Below are 19,264 nucleotides of genomic sequence, written 5' to 3'. Positions count from 1 at the left end.
AAATCTGATCCCGAGACAGAAGATGCTCCAGGCCCTGGATGTCATCCAGCTCTGGGGCTTGAACCCTCAGATTGAGGCCTGAGCAGGGGCAGCCAGGCTAAGGAAAAGCAGGGCTGGTGGGGGGTGGGGGGCTCAGAACCCTCAGAAGGAGGCCTGCCGAGCCGCTCCACATCCCAGGAGACCCTGCAGGAGGCCTGGGAAGGCAGTGAGACCCTTTAAATATCCGGGTCCGAGACCTTGCCTAACCGCCGCTGCAGGTTCCTACACCACCACCAGGTGTCGCCACGTGCGCAGCCAGCGTGCCTCGCACTAGCATCCCAGGCTCCTGCAACCCAAAGGAAAAAAAGAGCAGTGGGGGGGTGGGAGGCGGGGTGGGGGGCGGGGGGAGAAGCGGGGGGTGGGGGCGGGGAACTGCCCCAAATACCCAGGCCCTCCCGTGCCCAGCCTGACTCCAGGAGACTCCAATCAGGTTGGGGTGGATCTGGACATCTCTATTTTTCTCCACTTCATCAAAAGGCAATTATTTGTGCTCTTTGGAGAAATAACTAATTGCAGGGTTAGGCCAGGATTGGTAGAAGACAACCCGGAAACATTTTATGCCAGAAACCAAGGAAATAATCAAAAAATGATAGAAACATGTCAAAAGGACAACGAGTCAGCAGCTGCCACTGGCCAAATCTGGGACAATTTAAACATGAAAATAAAAGATATTTACATTAAACCATTGACTAAAAGAAAAATACATGATTCCAAATGGAAATAAATAAATAAACAGGAAGGAAGCTTTTTTCTTACAGTGAAATGCCAACTGATTCACACACAAAAAAAAATAACTAATTTAGAATACCGCCATTTAACAATCATCAACACAATCATTAGCCCTGGCCTGTATGGCTCAGTTGGCTGGAGCATCATCCATTCACCGAAGGGTCAAGGGTTCAAATCCCAGTCAGAGTATATACCCAGATTTCAGGTTCAATCCCCAGTTGGGGTAAGTGGGGGAGGTAACCAATCCATGTTTCTCTCTCATATTTCTCTCTCTCTCTCTCTCTCTCTCTTCCTCTGCCCCTTCCTCTCTCTAAAATCAATTAAAAAATAATAATAAACCCAACCAAGAAGCAACAGTGGTTGTTAAAACCGATGGGTAGCCCTGTCGGTGTGAATCAGTGGTTGAGCATCGACCTATGAACCAGGAGGTCACGGTTCCATTAAATTCTGGTCAGGGCACATGCCTAAGTTGCCGGCTCAATCCCCAGTAAGGGGCATCCAGGAGGCAGCGCATCAGTGATTCTCATCATTAATATTTCTATCTCTCTCTCCCCCTCCCTTCCTGTCTGAAATCAATAAAAACATTTTTTTTAATTGATGGGTAAAAGTTGAATGAGGTACAAAGTACCTCCCCCTCAAATTCTTGCTTCTTAGGGCAATGGATTTGGGGTTAGTGGAGAAATTCAGCAAATGCTACTTTAACCAAAAAAACACACAAAAAAAACAAGCTTAATAGCACAGTAATGAAACAAATCAGAGTCATATCCCCCCTGGATACAATAGGGCAGCCCAGCATCACTGTGTGATTTTCCTGCCAAAGATGCACAACCTACATCTAATTGTGGGGAAACATCAAACTGAGGGACAATTACAAGCCTGTATTTCCAAAAATGTCAAGGTTTCAGGTTATAAAAGCCAAAGAAAGACTGAGGAATTCTCCCAGAGGGAAGGAGACCAAAGAGTCAAAACAACTAACACAACATGATCCTTAAGTGGATCTTTTTGCTCTAAAGGACACTGTTGAAAAGGCTGGTGGGCCCGGCCAGAGTGGTTCAGTTGGCTGGAGCATCGTCCTGTACAACAAAAGGTTGCCAGGCATGTTTGCAGGTTCAGTCCCCAATTGGGGTACTTATGAAGGGCAAACTGATCTCTCTCTCTCTCTCTCCCCCTCTCTCTCTCCCTTCCCCTCCCGCGCCCCCCCCCCCCCACATCCTTGGGTGAGGATTAAAAGGAGGTGGATTACTGCATTAGATGCAGTGCTATCTCAATGAACATTTTATCAGTATTGAAGGTTGTGTTATGGTTCAATAGGAGAAAGTCCTTAATCAGAGAAAATACACACTAAATTCAGGAAAATTGGCAACTTAGTCGCAAACGGTTCAGGACAAAAATCTTCTTTATCCTACTCTTGCATCTCCTCTCTGAACCTTAACTTTTAAGTAAAAGGTTAAGAAACCCTTAGAAATCTATTTCTGCTCTAACCACGGGGTTCACACTCAGCAGAGACACACAGCACATGAGGAAGAAAAGAAAGGGTGAGCCAGGGCAAGTGGGTCAGGGGAGCAGGAGGGAGTGCAGGTTGCAGAGCTTCGTGGTCTGAGTGAACCCTGGTGAAGAAAATGGAGCAAAACTTAAAGAGGGCACAGCCTGGCTGTCCCTCAGCCCCAGGTTCTTCTAACACTTGGTGACTGAGGTCCCCTGACCTTGGGACCAGCTCCCCTTGAAGAACACCCTTTCCTATTTCTCAGGGCTCACCCTGCCCACCCACCCCCTCCCACACCACGGGGGCATTTGCATCTCTGTGCGGAGTTGGAGCTGCAGGAGTGTAACCCCACGGCCTGGATGTCAGCGCCTGGGCTCCGGGGCAGCCCTCTGGAGAAGCAGGGAGGACCGCAACCTGGCAGCCCTCCCTGGGGTTTCCTAAGGACCCGGTTTCCTCCACACTGATAACCACACCGACCTCCTCAAGAGCTGGCTCCAGGCGCCTGAATGAGACTTACAGCCCAGAACCAGCTCCATCCTTTCTACGCCTGTCAAGGAGCCACAGGAACATCCCTGGCAGCTTCAAAGGGTCTAGATCTAAAACACATCTCGCCACCAGGGGGCACAGTCCAGGGGCCACTGCTTCAAAACCAGAGGTGGTTAATATTGGAGGCCGCTGGCTCTGCTAAAGGATCTAAAGCAGTGGTCGGCAAACTGCGGCTCACGAGCCACATGCGGCTCTTTGGCCCCTTGAGTGTGGCTCTTCCAGAAAATACCGACTTCTGCACATAGGCCACGAAGTTTCAATCGCACTGTACGTACGTGCCCGCACGTGGTATTTTGTGGAAGAGCCCCACTCAAGGGGCCAAAGAGCCGCATGTGGCTCGAGAGCCGCAGTTTGCCAACCACTGATCTAAAGGAAAGGGGGCCTATCTGTGGGACCCACCCCCAGTCAGGACAGCCCACCCTCACCATGACATCATACTTCAGCCCCTCTCCCCAACTCCAGACATAGCCAGTGCTGAGATTTTCTTCCTGTGGGCTGTGTGAGCTCCATGCTTTCTCAGACCACATGACCTTGGCCTGCAGCCCCCAGTAGGACCCTCTTTAAGTCCCCCCACATGACAGCCCCAATCCTCAGCTCTCCAACCCCAGCACCACCATGCAGACATCCTAGCAGTCCGTCATGTGTCCAACTGGGGGCAGGAACCTGAGTCACCCATGTCTGCCATCTTGGGGTCACGGTCAACAATATCACAGAATTCTGAGGGTCCTGTCTGGCCCCCAGGCTAGGAAGGCCCAAGAAACCAAAGGCAAAGACAGGGGACAACTCATCAGATCCTCCTACAGGTCACGCAGCTGGGCTCTGGGGTCCTTCACTCCCACCCTGCTCAGCTCCACCCCAGGTCCCTGCTTCCAACACGCTTCCTCCTGGCTCCCGACCCACCACACCACCAGGCTCCACGTGCACTCGGCACCGACGGGCTTCTTTTTCTGATCTGACTCTGGCTGTCAAGGCTGAGGCATGCTGACAGTGTTCGTGGTGTCGCCAGACCCTCATGAGCAAGTCTCTCTCTCTCTCTCTCTCTCCCTCTCGACATCTGTGAGCACGTGACTTCTTTCCTCCGTGTGTGTCCGCACCCCCGTGCTGGAGGCTCCCCCAGGACAGGGGTAGCGTTTTCCTCTTCAGTCTGGAATCTGTCTGAGACAGATTTGGCATCTTCCCATGGCCCGCAGCCCAGTGTGCCAATCTGAAGGGACTTCGAAGAGGACACGGAGTGACAGGCAGATGGACAGCAGCCCCCGCCCCCTCTCAGCCCTTCCAGGGTTTTCTACGGGTCCCACAGGCCCTGTGTTCACTCCTGTCACTCCACCAGTGGGCCCCCTCGGCCCTCTGAGGCAGTCTGGGCTACAGCCACTCGGGGAGGGGAGCCTGGTATGCTCGGCCCATTGGGCTCAGCCCAGAAATCAGCTTCGATAAAAGGCCAGTGAGAAGCTACGGCTTCTGGCAGGGCGCTGTCCCTTCTGCCACATCCCCCATTTCCTGTGCCTCCAACTGCAGTGCGGCCCCAGTCCCGGGTGGGAAGCCCCAGCGCAGAGGGTCTTGGGGCTGCTGGGGGCTGCCCCGTGACTTCGTGCTGTCACAGGAACTAGAAGACAGTCCTGGGGCCTCGCCACAAGGAGGGGGGCCCCCTCTCCCCCAGGCCGTGCTCAGCTGGGGGCTCACCTAACCGGGTCCCAGCCCTCCCCTCCCATCCATCACCTCTGGCTCTCACACCCCCTTCTTGGAGACAGGGTTTGTGAGGGATTGACAAGCTCTGCAGCCAACCAGGGATCCCAGCCCAGGGAAGAGAAGGCAGCAGGTGAGCCGACGTGCAGACAGGCCATGGGAACCCAGAGTGAGAGGAGGAGCGGCCAGGCCTCTGGGGATGCCGCCAGCCTGGCTCAGCCCATGGACAGGGACCAAGTGTGAAAAGCTCTGTCCCAGGGGTGGGTGCGCCTCTGAGCTTGGAGGGGAGCCAATGCCGAGCCTGCAGGAACCACAGTGTCGGGGTGCACACAGGGCTAGAGGCAGACACATTTGAGCAGCTCGACTGGGAAGTGAGAAACCCTGGTTGGAGGCACTGGGGGCCGGACACAAAGCAAAGGAGGAGCCCCTTCCCTGACTCAAAACAGCTCTCAGCAGCCGCTGATGCCTGCCCCCATTTCTCCACTAGAGCTCACACCTTCACAGCCTCTCCAGGAACCCTGAGGGGAGTTCAGATGTCCCCAGAGTCCTTCTGGACCGTAGTGATGTGATATTGTGATTTAGGATAAGAAAGACATATTTGGTCTTAACACCCTGTTTCTGGCACAGAGCTCCCAAAACCCTTGGAATTTCCTAAGTGATGAGGGCGGTAAAGGTGCCTTTTGTTGTATTAATGAGGTGGCCAGGAAAGCAAGACCATGTGATTAGAGGGTTGGAACTTTCAGCCCCACGATCCCCCCCCCCCACTTCCCCAGCCACTCCATCCTCCAGGGAGGAAAGAGGGGCTAGAGCAGGGGTCCTCAAACTACGGCCCGCGGGCCACATGCGGCCCGCCAAAAACATTTATCCGGACCTCGGGTGTTTTGCCGCCGCTGCCTGTCCTGCTTAGCAGCCGACTCGTCCCGGGCCCGCAGTGCGCATGTGTGGAATGTCTGAGGGACAGTGAACTGGCCCCCTGTTTAAAAAGTTTGAGGACCTCTGGGCTAGAGATTGAGTTTAATCACCAATGACCAATGATTTAATCATTCATGCCTGTGTAATGGAACCACCATAAAAACCCCAAAGAACAGGAACCGAAGCCGTCTGGGCTGGTGAACGCACAGGTGGAGATGGGGGAGAGTGGTGGTCCTGGGAGGCACGGAAGCTCCTGGCCCTCTCCCCACCTTGCTCTCTGCACCTCTTCCATCTGGCTGTTCCTACGCTACAACCTTTTACAATAACCCAGGAATCTAGGAAGTAAAATGGGCCTCTGGGTTCTGGGAGGCGCTCTAGGAAATTAACTGAACCCAAGCACAGGGTCTCTGAAACTTCGAATCTATAGCCAGTTGGTCAGAAGCACAGGTGACCACCTGGACTTGTGACTGGCATGGGGGGTGGGGGGCCGTCTTGTAAGACTGAGACCATAACCTGTATAACTGAGTCTATTCAAGTCCCCTGAGAGTTTGGGAGGTGCACCCTCTGATGCATGTCCCCACTTGGACATCGATTCCCTGTGTGACTTCAGTCACCCTCTCTCTCCAGGTCTCACAGTGATGCCATTCAGAGCCCTGCTCAGACTGGCCACTTCTGATTCACCAAGCCAGCCAGGAGCCTCCACACACACACACACACACACACACACACACTCACACTCACACTCACACTCATAGACACACACTCACACCCACAGACGCTCACACTCATCTACTCATACACTCACACACACGCTGTCACATTCACACACTCGCATACACTCACACCCATACACACACTCCATGGGGCAAGGTAGCCCCACTCTGTCCGAAATAACTCAGCCCAAAACCGCCCACCATATCCCACCCCCTGAGACGCCACAGGGAGGAAGCTTTACCAAATCGATCATTCCCCCAGGGCATCCTGGGAGGCTGGCCCTAAGGGAAGGTCAGGAATTCCACTGACCAGGAAGAGAGAACCCTGCGGGGTATATTTAGCTCACTCAAAATAGCAGGAGGCGAGAGTTGAGAGCTGGAAATTGTCTGGGAGAACTGGGAGAGCACTGGGCAGGCTGGGGGAGGGGCGGGAGGACAATGGAGGAAAGGAAGGGCTCTGACAGGTCCGGGTGCCAGGGGAGAGGGATGTCTGTCTGTCTCCCTTCCCTTGTGATCTGTGACCCAGATGACTCAGCTTTTCTGGATCTGGAGGAAGGAGGTTGGGTGGTGAGAAAAGCTGCCAGGGAGACTGGGGTGGGGATACCCAAGGATGCGGGGAGCTTGGGAAGACCAACACCAGGAAGGGACCCAGGGCAGCCAAGGATGACTGAGCCTGCAGGTGGGACCAGGCTGCCTGTGGACCCCCTCCCCTCTCTTCCAGCCCAGAGCCCTCCCAGGTACCCTGAGCCCTGGTGGGCAGGCCCAGACCTGGCTGCTGGGAGCTGGAGTCACACAGCTCTGGGGTCAGAAAGGCAAGGCCTCAGCCCGGAAACTGGCCTGTGCAGAGGCTCCGTGAGCACTTACCCCCGTGGGCTGCTTCTTGGTGTCCAGCAGCGGGGCATTGAAGCTGGCAGACAGGCTGGGGGTGGCGAGGACCTCCCGGAGTGGGATCTTGGCTTCCCCCAGGAACCTGAGGGGAGGGAAAAGTAGAATATAGAAAACTAGCCCGTGCCCGGCTCGTCTCTCACCACACCCCTCACCACCACCACTGATGGGGAGCATAAGACATTTTGGGGGCTAGCAATCTGAATTTGTCCCAGCAACCTGCTTTCTACGGCACTCTCTGGCTAGCTGATAATTAACGCCATTTGTGAAAGAATGTAGGAGACTAGCAGTGGACTCTGTACCTAAGTGAATCAATGTTCCTAAGGCACATTCATGTTAGCCTATAGCAGCCGTGGGCAAACTACGGCCCGCGGGCCGGATCCGGCCCGTTTGAAATGAATAAAACTAATTTAAAAAAAGACCGTACCCTTTTATGTAATGATGTTTACTTTGAATTTATATTAGTTCACACAAACACTCCATCCATGCTTTTGTTCCGGCCCTCCGGCCCAGTTTAAGAACCCATTGTGGCCCTCGGGTCAAAAAGTTTGCCCAACCCTGGCTATAGTCTAGTCCAGTGGTTCTCAACCTTGGCTGCACATTAGAATCACCTGGGAATCTTTTTAAAATCCTGATTTCTGGGCCTCATCCTCCAGAAATTCTGTTTCTTTGTTACTAATGTTGTGGCCCCACCCGATAACAAAGAAACAGAATTTCCGGAGGATGAGGCCCAGAAATCAGGATTTTAAAAAGATTCCCAGGTGATTCTAATGTGCAGCCAAGGTTGAGAACCACTGGTCTAGTCACTGCCCCTTCCTTAGTTATCTGGTCCTGCAAGAACTAATTTACCTAAATACTTCCAATCTACAAGGGGCCCTCAACCAAGGATGTGACAGCTTAACTAGAGGTGGGTCACTGGCGCCATCCAAGATGGACATTAGATACAATCTAACTTAACCATCTAACTGATTCTCGAGGGGGTGGGGGGGTGGCTGTGAGAGTCCACCTCAGAAGCTGGTAGTTAGGAAACAAAGAAACTCAAAAATATATAAGGAGAAAATTTCATTGTCTAAGTTGTTCAGGATCTGGATCTTAGGGTCCCCTGAACCAGCAGCGCTGCTTTGAATAAAGGCTCTTTCCTGAACCCCAGAGTGTCCAACTGTCCCTTCCGCACCAATTCCATAAATTCCATGTTCCATAACACCACCACCAGGCAAGCCACACAGACAAGCTGATCTGCCTAGAACGCCAGAGTCCCTTAGGACCCCTCCTCCTAGTCACCCCATCACCATCCCTGGAGGGCCAGGCCCCTCTCCCTGCACAAGAGGGACACCTTCCCTTCCCCCAAGGTCAACTTTGACCCCTTTCTGCCCCTCCCCAGAGGCCCAGCCCTCCACCCCTGTCGGCCTGGGTGCCCCACAGAAGGGCTTGTCTTGGCCCTCAGACCTCAGCAATCCACCATGTGGGCGTCTCCTGAAAGCAGGGGCAGTCCCTCAGCACATCTGCATCGCTCCCAGGCCTCAGCAGCACACTGACCCAGTCTACACAGGCGTCTATACAGGACTCCTAGAGCTTGGCCAGCAATGATTATACATGAAAAGCAAACAGACCGTCCTGTCTCTGAGGGCAGCCCATGACGGTCACACCTCACACACCAGAGGCCGCAGCTCTCACTGAGGGGAGGGGGCCCCATACACGATGGGCTCTTAGGAATCAGTAGGTCACCACGCGATCCTCAGTGAAGGGCCCTTCAAAGAATGCCAGGGAAAACGGTTATGTTCCGTAAGCTATGAAAGGGGCCAACAGCATTCCGCAGTGGCAGAAGGACAGCAAGTGGCCTGTGTCCACCGCGACTGCGGCCTGGTGCTTGCCCTGAACTTCTGCGCGCCTCCTGCACACAGCCAAGGCACTGCCACAGGTGTCCTCTCATCTTCTGCTTTTTCATTTTCTTTCCTCGTGAATAAATAGCACATCTGGTCTCTGTAACAACTGATTTGAATATGGGTTTTTATAATCTCAGGAAATGAAATTTTAATCTTGATCTAATTAGCTGATAATATTTTTTATCCTCACCCAAGGCTGTGTTTCATTGATGAGAGAGAGAGAGAGAGAGAGAGAGAGACATCAGTGTAAGAGAGAAGCACCTATCAGTTGCCTCCTGTACGTACCCCAACCAGGGATCAAACCTACAACCTTTTGGTATATGGACATTCCAACCAATGGAACCACCCAGCCAGGGCTAATTAGCTGATTTAGGGGGAGGAAGGGAGGGAGGGAGGGAGGGAGGGAGGGAGGGAGGGAGGGAGGGAGGGAGGAAGGAAGGAAGGAAGGAAGGAAGGAAGGAAGGAAGGAAGGAAGGAAACAAACTATAAATGTTGTTGAAGTTGTGGAGAAATTGGAACCCTGTGCACTGTGAGTAGGAATGAAAAAGGTGCAGCCACTGTGGAAAACAGAACAGTGGTTCCTCGAAAACTGAAAAATAGAACTACAATCTGACCCAGCAACTCCACTTCTGGTATTTACCCAAAGAATTTAAATCAGGGACTCACAGAGATATTTGTCAGCCCACCTTCATACTAGCATTATTCACAATAACTAACAGGTGGGAGCAACCCAAGATGCTATCAGCAGATCAAAGGATAAATAAAATGTGGCAGATACATACAATGGATTGTTATTCAGAGTTAAAAAGGAGAGGAATTCTGACATCTGCTACAAGGGGGGGGGGGGGGGGGGGGAATGAACCTTGAGGACATTATGCTAAATGAAATAAGACAGACACAAAGGGGTAAAAATCGTATGACTCTACTTACATGAGATACCTAAAGTAGGCAAGTTTTTAGAGACAGGAAGTAGAATAGCACTTATCTGGGGCTGAGTAGAAAGGAGGAAGAGGGGCTAAAATTTAGTGAGTACAGAGGGTCAGTGTAGAGCAGTGATGGCGAACCTTTTGAGCTCGGCGTGTCAGCATTTTGAAAAACCCTAACTTAACTCCGGTGCCGTGTCACATATAGAAATTTTTTGATATCTGCAACCATAGTAAAACAAAGACTATATTTTTCATATTTATTTTATATATTTAAATGTCATTCAACAAAGAAAAATCAACCAAAATAATGAGTTCGCGTGTCACCTCTGACACGCGTGTCACAGGTTCGCCATCACTGGTGTAGAGGGACAAGAGTGCTCTGGAGAAGGATGGTAGTGATGGTTGCACAACAGAGTGAATGTACGTAACGCCACTGAGCGGTACACTTTGAATGGTGTGAGCAAAAAGGGGGCTGTGTAAAGACCTGTGGCCCAGGTCACGCGGGCATCACGTCCTAGGCCTGTGGCTTCCTTCCAGGAAATTAATCTTTACCTCAATGGAGCCCTGCCCCGTGCTCTCACGCATCTAGGATCGCATAACTTTGAAATGTCAGAGTCATTTTCTTTCCCAACCCTGGAAGGCACAGCCCCAGGCGCCAGATCACTAGACCACAGAGCACTTCCTTGTCATCTTGTTCCCGGCATTCCATCTCCATGTGCTGTAAATGCTCACTGTCACTCACCCGCACCCACCAGTGTGAAAGAATTATGTGTCTAATTTGCAGTCTATCCAATCCTAGAGGTTTCCCCGCTTTGCTTTCTCCTGCCTCTACCACCAAGGGAGTCCATGCACCTTCCTTACGTGTTCTCCTTTGATTCTAGGTGCATAACAGGGTCTGCAAAATGGGCATTCCCAGGAGCATTTTCTCAATCCCTTGAGACCTTGCTTCCAGGCATGTCCTCAAAATTTGGCTTAAATAAACTCATAACCCTTTTCTTTGCTGACCCTGGTTAAATTGGTTACGTTTTGTCATGTGTACGTTACGATGCTAAATAAATAAACTAGCTGCTTAAGTAAGCTTCTGCACAACAAAATCCCTCCTTTCCATCCCTCTGGGAACCAGCAGACTCTTGGCCACCTTGCAGTTCCCTTGCCAGCAAGGCAATACGCCTGGTGTATGTGCAACCCCCATTTTTCTAACATCTCTTTAGAGAAAGGACTAAAAAGACAGATGTTCACTAATACTCATTCTGGGTTCTGGTAGAGACCATGCTAGTAGCGTCACATCTTCTAGGATTTGGGATGGTTTGTGTTACATTACTTTGGAGTGTGGAGCAAACTTGAACTATAGTTCACTAAGGGCTCTGGAGTGTCTCCATCCCGGGGCCAGTGAGGGGGAGACGTCTGTCCCCCATGTGTGGCCTGAAGTGTCCTCGGGACCCAGGCGCTATCAAAAAGACCAGATTGGTTGAGCATTGTCCCGTGCACCAAAGCGTTGCCAATTCGGTTCCCGGTCAGGGCACATACCCAGGTTGTGGGTTTAATCCCCGGCGGGGAGCATTTGGAAGGCAACTGATGGATGTTTCTCTCTCACAGTCTCTGTGTCTCTGTGTCTGTGTCTGTCTGTCTCTCTTTCTCTTGCTCGCTGTCTCTCTCTCACTGTCTCTCTCTCCCTTCCTCTCTCTAAGCATGTACTCAAGTGAGGATTTAAAAAAAAAAAAAGATCAGATGGTGGGTATAGAGGACCTGCGTATCCATGTGACACTGGTGATCAGTGACCCTGTCCTTCATGGGAACACCAAGACCGCAGAGTGGAGAGACTCGCTTGAGCAATTCCTCTCAGGGGGCCTGCCCTGAAACTGGGTCCCCAGATTCCGAGGGGTCAGCCTGGAGAAGCGGGAGGCAGGCGGGCAGAGGAGCAGAGGGAGCAGCAGGCCTGGTCATCAGCCGCACACACGCAGAGCCAGGCCTCCTCAGCCTCCCTTTCTGGCGCCCAGCCTGCCCAGCCGCCCCCCTCCCCCAGGAGAATTCCAGGAAGAGGGGCGGGAACAATGGCAGGAAATGCAGAAGGAAGGGCAGGCCCCACCCCTGCCAGCCCAGGCACCTCTGGCCACGAAGGACAGCTTGTTATTTCCTCCCTTAAATGTCTTTCTGGGCTATGAAACACCCCACCTGCCACCCCTGCCATAGACCCTGGAAGTCCCCCTGAGGAGCTGGGTGACCTCACAGGCCCCCACGCCCCTAGAAGGAAGGGCTGTGGGCAGGCTGCCTGCCCTGAGCTTCAGGAGGGGCTGCCCTGAGTGGGCAGCTCAGAACTGCTCTGGGGGAGCCAAGGAGGGACTCCCTGGGAGGTGGCAGGGGTCGGGGGCTTGATCACAGGAAGCCCTGATGGCCGCTGTCCCTTCATTTACCAGAGGATGCAGGAGCCATAGCTTTATTCTGGGGAGTGGGAGGACCCAAACCCTTGACTGAGAATAGACCCTAGGGCCCAGGCTTCCAAATCAGATATGCCCCACTCTCGGTGGGCACCAACCCGTGGCCACGTGTGGCAGGGGGTTCAGTAGGGGTCACAGAGGCAGGGAGGGACCTGGGGGCTTGTACAGGCTGCCTCTAGCAGCTCTGGGTGTGTGCAGAGGCCCTGCTGGTTGTAAAGAAACCCCCGTGGGCCTTGACCCCACCCCCTGCAGCCTACTCACAGAAAAATGCCACTGCTCTCTCAGCTTTCCCAGACCCCCCCTCCCCCCCCTCCCGGCCCCCATCCCTCGTCATCCCTCCGGGCTGGGCTGGACTGTGTTCAGCAGCTCCTGGAATGTGGGGGCAGGAGAAGCGTAGGGGCTAAAAGAGCTGCTGCCATCCCAGAAACAGAAGGAGACAGGAGCTGGCATGCAGGAGAGCGGGAGAGGTCAAAGCAATTTCCATATTCACAGGACACACATTTTTCCTCCACGGAAAAAGAATTCATTCCCAAATCCACCATCCACTAGGCCACTGCCCTGTGGGAGATGGGAAAAGAGCTATGGGGTGGTGGCCTCCAAATCTGAGCCTGAAGTGGGGGGTGGGGGGAGTGCATTAATGTGGCCAAGTAAGTTTATTTTAATGAAGCACAAAGAAATCTAAACAATTTTATTTCAAAACATGGGACCATTTTACGCCATTGTAAAAAGAAAGCACAGGAGGCTACCCAGATGTCCATCACGGACGAGGGGTAAATATTTAAACCCAGCACGATCCACGCGGTGGAAATGGGAAGTACACATAAACTTCTCTATGGAAAACCTTCAACACTTTTTTTTAAAAACGTGCAAAGTGTGTGTACAATATGCCACCAATTCTTCGAGGAATAAAAAGCATGGACAGAGAGCCTAATCTCATGGTTGCCAAAGACTAAGGAAAAGGGAGAATGGAAAGTTACTGTTCAATGCCTATAGAGCAGTGGTTCTCAACCTGTGGGTCTCGACCCCTTTGGGGGTTGAACGACCCTTTCACAGGGGTCACCTAAGACCATTGGAAAACACATATATAATTATATATTGTTTTTATGATTAATCACTATGCTTTATTTTTTTATTTTTTTTAATATATATTTTATTGATTTTTTACAGAGAGGAAGGGAGAAGGATAGAGAGTTAGAAACATAGCTGAGAGAGAAACATCGATCAGCTGCCTCTTGCACACTTCCTACTGGGGATGTGCCCGCAACCAAGGTACATGCTCTTGACCGGAATCGAACCCGGGACCCCTGAGTCCGCAGGCTGACGCTCTATCCACTGAGCCAAACTGGCTAGGGCTTTATGATTAATCACTATGCTTTAATTATGTTCAATTTGTAACAATGAAAATACATCCTGCATATCAGATATTTACATTGCGATTCATAACAGTAGCAAAATTACAGTTATGAATTAGCAACTGTTAGGTCGGAGAGAGCCCAGAATCGGATACATGCAGACGTGTGATGAGATAATGGACTCCCCCTGGCATTTCTAACAGATCAGCATGCCAGACACAGATACTGGCTTCTCCACGACCCCCACACAGATACTGACTTCTTCCTGAATACCTTGCTGAGCCCCTGCAGCTGAAACTTCCTCAGCTGAATACCTCAGCTCATGTCCCTGCCCCTCACCCAACCGCAGTATAAAAAAAACCGCCCCCCTCCCTGCTGGCGTGAATCCACGTGCCGTGTCCTTGGGGGTACGTGGGTCTCCCGGGGACGCAGAATAAACTTTCCTTCCTTCCTTCTTTTTCTGATAAACTCTCTTTATTTCCTTCGCCGCCTCCTGAGCCACCTAACTTAACAGCAACGAAAATAATTTTATGGTTGGGGGTCACCACAACATGAGGAACTGTATTAAAGGGTCACAGCATTAGGAAGGTTGAGAACCACTGCTATAGAGTGTTAGTTTTACAGATGAAAGAGTTATGAAGATGGGTGGTGGTGATGGTTGCACAGCAATGTAAATGTATTTAATACCACTGAACCATAAGCTTAAAAATAGTTATGATGACAATTGTTATGTGTATTTTACCACAATAAGAGAATCTATTTAAAAAATTAATATGATACCTCTTGCCTAAAAAGAGAGAAATGTCAGAATCTGTATTGGTGATTATGCAATAAAGTAAGAATTCTGTAATGATAGATAAGACATGAAGAACAGTGGTACCCATGGGGGAAGGGTGAGTAAGGGGCAGGTGAGAGACAAAGATAACAGGGAGAATTTTTTGCTGCATTTTTTTCTTATAGTTTTTGTTTTTGTAACAAAAAAATTCAATGTTCACCATCTCAAAAATTAAATTTAAAAACGGAACCTAAGCCCTGGCTGGTTTGGCTCAGTGGATAGAACATTGGCCTGTGGACTGAAGGGTCCTGGGTTCAATTCTGGTTGAGGGCACAAGCCTGGGTTGCGGGCCCTATCCCCAGGAGGGGACGTACAGGAGGCGGCTGATCAGTGATTCTCTCTCATCATTGATGTTTCTATCTCTCCCTCTCCTTTCCCCTCTGAAATGAATAAAAATATATTTTAAAAAATAAATAAATAAAAACGGAACATAAAACTCTTTTAAAATCTTATAATGTATTCATTCAACAAATATTTACTTCCAGCATATCCAGCAAAACACAGTCCTCGCCCTCATGGAACTAACTCCTAGTGATCACCCCCCTCCCATAGCCTGGGTGTGCATGGGTAGAGTGCCAAGCACCTTACATACCCTGGCTGACCGAAGCTGACACTAGCCCTGTGGGGTGGGTACTGTTACTGGTCAGTACACCACACAGCGAGGAAATGGGACTCAGAAAGGCATTTGACCTGCCTGATTTCACACCAGTAAGAGGCAGACCAGACTCCATGCTTGGCCTTGTACCGCACCACAGAGCAGCTGGGACACCTCAGAGCCCATGAGAACAACAGGAAAGAAACAAAAGGGTCCTTCCTTGATTTGCTGTATCCATGGAAAAGGGAACCCAGCCTACAAATCTGATCGGGTCCAACTTTTTTAAAAAATCAAATTCCAAGCTGCATTCATGAGCATGTCTATTATTCTCTGTATTTTGATGCTTTGGTGTCTGGGGCCAGGGCTAGCAAATTTCTAGAGATAGTAAATTCTACACCTGCAAGTACAAAGCAGCCAATCCAGAGCCCACACCCCCGCCACTATGGGCTCCCACACTCCAGGGCACTATTCCCCTGCCCTGATCACAACTCCAGACAGCCACCTCCCTCCAGAACCTGCTGAAATTACTCAAACTAGCCAGTCCTCAGCCCTCTTACCCTCCTTGCCTGCCCTTTTCAAAAGAAACCACAGCAAAGGCTCTGCCCATGGTTCCCCTCACCCCTCTGCCTCCTGACTCACCCTGGTGTTTTCCTAGTGGCCCTGCAATGGTATGGCCCATCCCATCCTCTAGGTCAGTGGTCGGCAAACTGCGGCTCACAAGCCACATGCGGCTCTTTGGCCCCTTGGGTGTGGCCACGAAGTTTCAATCGCACTGTATGTGCGCGCCCGCACGTGGAATTGTGTGGTAGAGCCACACTCAAGGAGCCGCAGTTTGCCGACCACTGCTCTAGGTCAAACATGTCAAACTCGAGGCCCCCGGGCCGCATGTGGCCCACAACAAATATTTTTTGCGGCCCAGCCAATATAACGGTATGTAAGAAACGTTTTAATAAAACTTTCATAACTTAATTTTTACAATATCCTATTATACATACTTATTAATAACAAACTACAACGGTCGCTAATGACTGATTACTATAATCGTGTTGCATTCATTTCCCTTACGCGCCTTATGTGCAGGCGCACCATTTCTTTCCACTAATACTAGCAGCGAATATTTTAGCAGCCGATTGCCACGTCATTAGTCTTGGACTGACTTGTTTGGTGTGTGCGACAGGAAATGTTTCGCTTTCGGAGAACAAGGAAAATAGTTTTATTTGCATTACATTTATTAATTTGTGCAGTTATTCAGTGTCTGGTAAGTTAATGTTCAGGAAAAAATATTAATTTTTATTAAAATGTTCTATTATTTTATGTTTATGATTACTCATTTATTTCAGCCCTTTGTATTCAGCATGTCTCTATCAAAACAGACCTACGTTTCTATGAAAATTGAAGCTTTTGTTTTTTGCGGCCCACATAAACTTCAACCTTGTTTATTTGGCCCGTGTGAGCCTTTGAGTTTGACGTGCTTGGTCTACACCCGTGGTCGGCAAACTGTGGCTCTCGAGCCACATGCGGCTCTTTGGTCCCTTGAGTGTGGCTCTTCCTAAGCCTTAGGAGTACCCTAATTAAGTTAATAACAATGTACCTACCTATATAGTTGAAGTTTAAAAAATTTGGCTCTCAAAAGAAATTTCAATTGTTGTACTGTTGATATTTGGCTCTGTTGACTAATGAGTTTGCCGACCACTGGCCTACACTATGCACTGGAGTTGTCAGGGGGTGACTGGGAAGGCTGTGCCCTGGGAGACAGAGCAGAGATAGAGAGAGGGTTGGGTGTAGGGTGCAGGTCTGGCAACAGTATATGGATGTTTTGTTCTATTTTTGCAACTACTCTATAATTTTGAAATTATTTCCTAAAAAATAGCTCCAGAAAGGTTTCCATGGGTCAGTTTCTGACTCTTTTTTATTTTTTAATTCTCATAGGAGGATATGTTTTTATTGATTTTAGAGAGAGAAGCAGGGAAAGAGAGAAACATCAATCAGTTACCTCCCATAGGCACGCCAACCAGGGATCAAACCAGCAACCTGGGTCCATGCCCTGACTGAATGGAACCTGAAACCTTCTGGTGCACAGGACGACACTCCAACCACCTGAGCCACCGGCCAGGGCAGTTTCTCATTCTTTACCTTTTAAACTAAGAAAAGGACAAACCCACTAAAATATGTAGACACATTCATCAGTGACTCAGCTGTACCTTCCTCTCCAAGTGTCAGGAGTGACGGGAAAGCCAGAGAGCCCCTGTCCCAGCCAGACACGTCCACACGCACGCACTTGGGGGAGGAGACACCCGTGAGCCCGCCAGCCCTCAACCATGCGTGCCTGGCTACAAGGGGCAGGAAACCAGGGACAGCCGGACATTCCCACCCCCTGAGCCGGCCTGGCCTCTGGCAGCCTTCTCACCAATATCTGATTCCCTGGGGCTGCCTGAGACTCACTCTAAATAGTTTTCCACTTCAATCCAGAGAAAGAAACAAAAACTACTCTGAACGCCAGGGATGCCCTGGATAGACTCCAGAACAAAATATAGTTTTAAAAATCCTCGGAAAATAAGGATAGCCTCAGCACTTCCAATTGTTCCAGGCTGAGAACAATGGGGTGGTGGACTATAAATATTCCTGCCCAACAAGCCCCCCAGGATTCCAGAAAGGGGGGCCTGCCAACCTGCGTGCTGGAACCCAGGGCTGAACTTGAGGCCTACGTTCCCCAACTTCTAGCTACAGCAAACTACCTCTCGGCCTCTTTAAATGTCCACACACACACCTACCTGAGTGACTGTCCATTTCTGTGTGGAATGACACTGTGACAAAGCAACTGACAGGTGACAAGCATAAAATAGACTGAGGGTTAAATATACAATCCACCATGAATGACTAAGAAAAACACAAGCAACTAAAATATAAGGCTAGGTCACTGGCAGAAGAAGAAATACAAATGGGCAAAAAACACATGAAGAGTTGCTCAACTTTACTAGTCAAGGAGACACAAACTATAAGATAACCATTTCCTACCACCCCACCCCCCCACACGGCACTAACAAAAATAAAAAAACTGACAGACACTTATTTTACTCTGTTGGTAGTCATAAATTAGGGCAACATGTTGAAAAGTACTCTGGTAGAATCTAGAAAATGTTACATACCCCTAGCGTTGGATCCAGTAATCCTACTTCTAAAGACCTCTCCAAAAGGAAAAACAGTGTAGGGACACAGAAACATTTGGATAAAAATGTTTAAAGGATAATCACTTGAGAGCCAGAAATTGGAAAGAATCCAAATAGCAGTCAATAAGGGTACTGCGGGCCTGGCCAAACGGCTCAATGGTTGAGCATCAACCTATGAACCAGGAGGTCTCGGTTCAATTCCCAGTCAGGGCACATGCCTGGGTTACAGGCTCGATCTCCAGTGTGTGTGGGGGCGGGCGGGGGGAGGGAGCAGGAGGCAACCAATCAATTATTCTCTCTCATTATTGATGTTTCTATCTCTCTCTCTCTCCCTCTCTGAAATCAATAAAAATATATATTTTTAAAAATAAGGGTACTGCGGTGGGGTGAAGCCTGGTGCACCCACTTTGTGAACTACACACAGCCATTTAAAATGGGTTGATCAGTACACCCTGATGAAAAGGATTCATGATGAGGTGACGAAAAGCCAGGTGCAGATCAATATGTAGAGCACAATCCCATTTTTGTGTAGGTAAATGTATACACATGTATGTAAACAGACACTTGCATTTGCTTAGGAAAAGGTGAGGGGGATATGTTCCAAACAATGGACACCACTGGAGGGAAGGGGAGGATGGGAGTGGGTGGGAGAACTTGCACTTTTCCCTTTATAATTTTGTTGTCCTCTTACTCCTCACCTGAGGATATTCTCTCCATTGATCCTTAGAGTGGAAGGGAGGGGGAGAGACAGAGAAACATGGATGTGAGAGACACAGCTATTGGTTGCCTCCCACACGCATCCCAACTGGTGCTGGGGATAGAACCTGCAACCCAGGTACATGCCCTTGTCCAGAATTGAACCCGGGAGCCTTCAGTTCTTACCACTGAGCCAAAAACCGAGCTTACTTAGCCTATAAAAATACTTACAATTTTTAACTTGTGTGGGGGTTTTTAAGTTATCCATCTAGAATATAAAAGCCTAAGTAACTGGCTGACCGTTCAACCATTCGACCAGTAGCTATGACACGCACTGACCACCAGGGGGGCAGACACTCAATCCACAGGCATGGAAACATGGAAC

The 19,264-nt window shown here is 50.0% G+C and overlaps 1 protein-coding gene across 19 annotated transcripts in view; it reads right to left on the bottom strand.

Moving 5' to 3' along the window:
* DYSF (dysferlin) overlaps positions 1-19,264 on the bottom strand; it is a 200,321-nt gene that overhangs the window by 150,668 nt on the left and 30,389 nt on the right. For all 19 annotated transcript variants that reach the window (XM_070429442.1, XM_070429443.1, XM_070429449.1 and 16 more), the window contains exon 4: positions 6,970-7,075. In XM_070429442.1, the coding sequence (XP_070285543.1) occupies positions 6,970-7,075 (106 nt within the window). The remainder of the gene's footprint in view (positions 1-6,969; positions 7,076-19,264) is intronic.

Source organism: Myotis yumanensis, unplaced genomic scaffold (assembly GCF_028538775.1).
Source record: "Myotis yumanensis isolate MYYU_CA2020_CCGP unplaced genomic scaffold, mMyoYum1.0.hap1 SCAF_11, whole genome shotgun sequence".
Lineage (NCBI taxonomy): Eukaryota > Metazoa > Chordata > Mammalia > Chiroptera > Vespertilionidae > Myotis > Myotis yumanensis.
This window is presented reverse-complemented; position numbering and strand designations above follow the sequence as displayed.